At 52.6% G+C, this 3753-nt stretch overlaps 1 protein-coding gene across 1 annotated transcript in view; it reads right to left on the bottom strand.

Moving 5' to 3' along the window:
• DBH (dopamine beta-hydroxylase (dopamine beta-monooxygenase)) overlaps positions 1-179 on the bottom strand; it is a 14214-nt gene extending 14035 nt beyond the window's left edge. Inside the window, exon 1 of the mRNA XM_010139207.1 lies at positions 6-179. Coding sequence (XP_010137509.1) covers positions 6-179 — 174 coding nt within the window. The remainder of the gene's footprint in view (positions 1-5) is intronic.
• Between the last annotated feature and the right edge of the window lie 3574 nt (positions 180-3753).

Genomic DNA, 3753 nt, shown 5'->3' with positions numbered 1-3753 from the left:
TAGGGAAAGTCACTCCTGCGGGGCACCGAGCTCTGCAGGGCCACCACCAAGATGACCAGGAACACCGCGATCATGGTGAAGTACATGGACGCAACCTCCCGCAGCCTGAAGGGGCAGGGCTTGCTTCTGGAGCTCTGCATGCTGGACAGGACGGCACCCGCCTGCCTGGCTTTGCCCATTTATGCGCTGGCCCTCCTGGGCAAGCCGGGTAAGTGAGACTCTTTAATTGCATTTGGTTGTTGGGAAATTGGTTTGTTGTATTGACCCCCACCTCCTGGCGAAACACTTGTCATTCACTGCCTCCTCTTAATTGGCTCTAATTGCACATGGACATTATCAATAGCAATTGGATTCGACTGGGCTGATGTTATTCACTCTTAAATCTTGCTTAGCAGCTGGAAAGGGCTGTTTACTCGCAAGCAGCTCTTGCTGAGCCCTGTGCAGACACACCCTGCCCTGCTCGCGGTGCCTGTGCTCTGCAGGGTGAAAGCTCCAGGGTAGCCTCAGGAGCAATTCCAGCCACAGATCCTCATGTCCCCCAGCCTGGGATCACTCCTCACCCTAAAGGTAGCCAGACTGGGGAGAATCAAAGCCCAGGGTCAGCTGCCAGACAGAAGCCGAGTCCCAGTCCCGCTCCCTGCCCATGCTCTGCTGGGTGCAGGTCAGGGTATCACTGCGTGTGTCCCTGTTTTCTTTTTGCTCCTTTGAGTAACCACACGGGTCGGTGGGTTGCAGATAAGCTGGCCTGGCTGCACCCAGGAGACCCCTCTGCTCCTCCCAACCCCTCTGCAGTGAGCTGCTCAGGCTGTGCCAAGGTCTGGGCTGCTCCACGGGGACCTGGCCGGCTGCACGTTCTCTCCTGGGGACCCCACCAATGGCATGAAGCCCGCAGAGCCATTTCTGTGTTTATTTTTGGACACTGGCTCCCCTGGGGACACATTTGCATGAGATGCTGCTAAAAGCTGAGCCGAGTCAAGCAACACATGGTCCTTTAGTTGCTGCCGGGTTTATAATGAACCTTTCTGAGCCAACTGCAGTGTCTTTTGCTGGAGCTCTCGTGGCTATCAGAGCAGGTCTGGAGGGAGAGTCCCAGGAGAAGACGTGTCCTTTTTGGGTGATAGCAATGGTGCCTTCTGCTCAGCATGCCAGCCCAATAGCATAGCCAGAGATGGTGTGGGAGATGATTGTCCTCCTCCCATCTCAGTCTCCATCCATTTTTTTTTTTTTTACCTGATAATAATAGTTTTACATGTAATCGTGATCCCACCTCCAGGAAAATGCTGCAAGAGTTTATTTTAGCAGGGTAGAGCTGGCCTGGCAGTGCTGAGCCTGGCATCTCAAAGGGTCTTTCTTGTACACCCCAGCACTGGAGACAGCCCCGCAGGCTCCCAGCAGCTGGGGACAGGAAGGGTCCAAAGCAGAGCAGAGACACCCCAGCTTGTTAATGCTCAGGGAAATCAGGGAAGAAGATGAGAATGAATGGCATGTTGTGAGCAGCGTGCTGTATCGTTCATCGGAGCACCTCGGAGGACACGGGGAGCAGGAACGGACTCAGCCGCGATGGCCAGTACCTGGGATGTGCTGCTTTCAGATGGGATTAGTCTGGGATGGGACAAGGAGACAATCCCAACACTCATTATTTAGGTATTTATCGCATGATGCTGAGTGTCTCAGGAATAGGAAGGCCAATGGGTGATGCTGCAGGCTTTGAGGTTTGCTCTTCTGCTTTCTAGGGATGCAATTAGCACCAAGGAGTGAGCAGGGCCTTGTTGGAGCTTGCAGGCATTGAGAAAACTTGACAGTGTTTGGAATATTTTCCCAGCAAAGCTAAATGCCAGAGAAAATGCTGATTTTCCCCAAACATACAGAAATGAAATCTTCTCATTTTCTCCTCCCTCCTCTCCTCTCCTCTTGCAAAATAAGGATCTCCATGCGAAGCCCAGCTCCTCTGCCTCTCTGGTTTGGCTCCCAGTGAAGGTCTCACCTGCCTGGACCTTCGAAGATGTGAAATATTTGTTATTTCTTTGCTTTTGTAGCAGCTGGGACTTTGGCTCCAGTTTAAAGATACCTTTTGTCTCCCCCCCTCCCCCTTCTCATTTGTTTAAAGCCTGATGTGTTCTCTTTCGGTTATTAACTTTTCTACGTTAATTGGAATTATAACGAAGCGCCTCAAGCTCTGTAAGACACACACGCTGCCTTGCTTTAGTCTTGGAGTTTGTGGTCTTGTTTTATTAATGCCAGCTCACGTGTCAAGCGATGCTCTCAGACGCTGCTGTGCGGAGTGCCCTCTGGTCCCCTCTGGCTCTTGGGTTTCACTCGTGGTCCTTGCAGCAATGTCACGGGGGAGATCCACGTTTCCCAGCCCTGTGTAATGAGAGGAAACAGATTCAGCTCAGTGCCCGGGTGTTTTACTGAATCATCAATGTATGCATCTCTACGCTAAATTTGATGAGGCTTTACTGTTCTAAGACACAACCATTACTCAGGAATGCGATAATTGATCTGGAGCAGCTCTCCTTGTCGGGTGACCTGCTGGTTAGAGGTTTTGGTCTCTCATTCAACTTTATCAGGCAAAAGGCCAAAGCAGAGAGAAAGCCGGAGAGCTGAGCTCGCCCAGACAAGCACATCCCTCGGCCTCACACCAGCCCTCCTGCTGCTGGCGTCAGCTTTAAAAGCACATGTCCAGATAGTGCTGGAGGTTATTAGAGCTGCCTGGGAAGGCTTCCACCATGTCAGCTCTTGGGTCTGTAGCTGCTGGAGGTGTGAACCGAACCCCTCGGTGCCCTGGGCTCCCTGCCTGAGGAGATGGGGCTGCACCTTAACCCATCCACAGCTCTGCTCATCTTCCCAAAGCAGCAGGCAGCATCCCTGCCTTTGTCTGAGGCTCCTGCACTCATTCCTGGACACAGTGGGCTCCAGATCCTTGTCTGAAAGCGTCAGATGGATGTCCTCATCCTCCAGCCCTGGCTGCTTGGGTGGATGTCTGGCTGCCTTACAAAAGCCCCTGAGAACAGATTTTTGCCTTGCCCCATTTCTGACCTCCTCCAAGCACAGATTCACCCACTTCTCCTCCTCGCTTGGCTTTGTTCCCTCATTGTAAATGGAAAGAAGCTGAGCTGCCAGGATGGCAAGAAGGTGAATGATTCTCACCGGGGGCTCGGAGGGGGTCCTCAGCTAACGAGTTCTGCCTCAGTCTACTAAGGGATGAAACCCCAGGTTACTGGCATGTGCAAATGGATCTCCTGAGCTTTCCTGTAGGGAAGGAATTTGTGGTGGAACAGCATAACATGGGTAGGTCAGCTTGAAAACAGCTGAACTTCTCAGATAAGCAGTGAGAATTTATTTAAAGATAAAATGTTATACGTATCTCTCTCTCCCCTTCAGTTTCTCCCCAGTCGTTGCTCGTACAAGGCAAGGAGCGGGGATCCAGCTTTCCACTCACTGCCCAGCGTGTTAATTTTAAGACGTCAATGAGATGTAGAAATGCCAGTTTCCCGACTCTGAAACTCTGACCACTCGAGGCTGATGCAGAGCGGTGATTCACGGGCTGGCTGCCGAAGGGAGCACCGGGAAGGCTGCAGGACAGGAGCTGTGGTTTCAGCCCCTTTCCTCGGAGGCAGAGCAGCAGCTTTCTGCCCACCTGCAAGCTCTTGCTGGAGCTAACACCAGCATGATTGCACTGGTGCCAACACGGGACATCCCATGCTGGCAGTGAGCCTCAGGTGTCCCTGCATAGCGCCCTGCCCTGCTCCA

This window comes from Buceros rhinoceros, unplaced genomic scaffold (genome assembly GCF_000710305.1).
Source record: "Buceros rhinoceros silvestris isolate BGI_N320 unplaced genomic scaffold, ASM71030v1 scaffold1417, whole genome shotgun sequence".
Lineage (NCBI taxonomy): Eukaryota > Metazoa > Chordata > Aves > Bucerotiformes > Bucerotidae > Buceros > Buceros rhinoceros.
The sequence above is the reverse complement of the archived record's forward strand: the minus strand, read 5'-3'. Positions and strand labels throughout refer to the sequence as shown.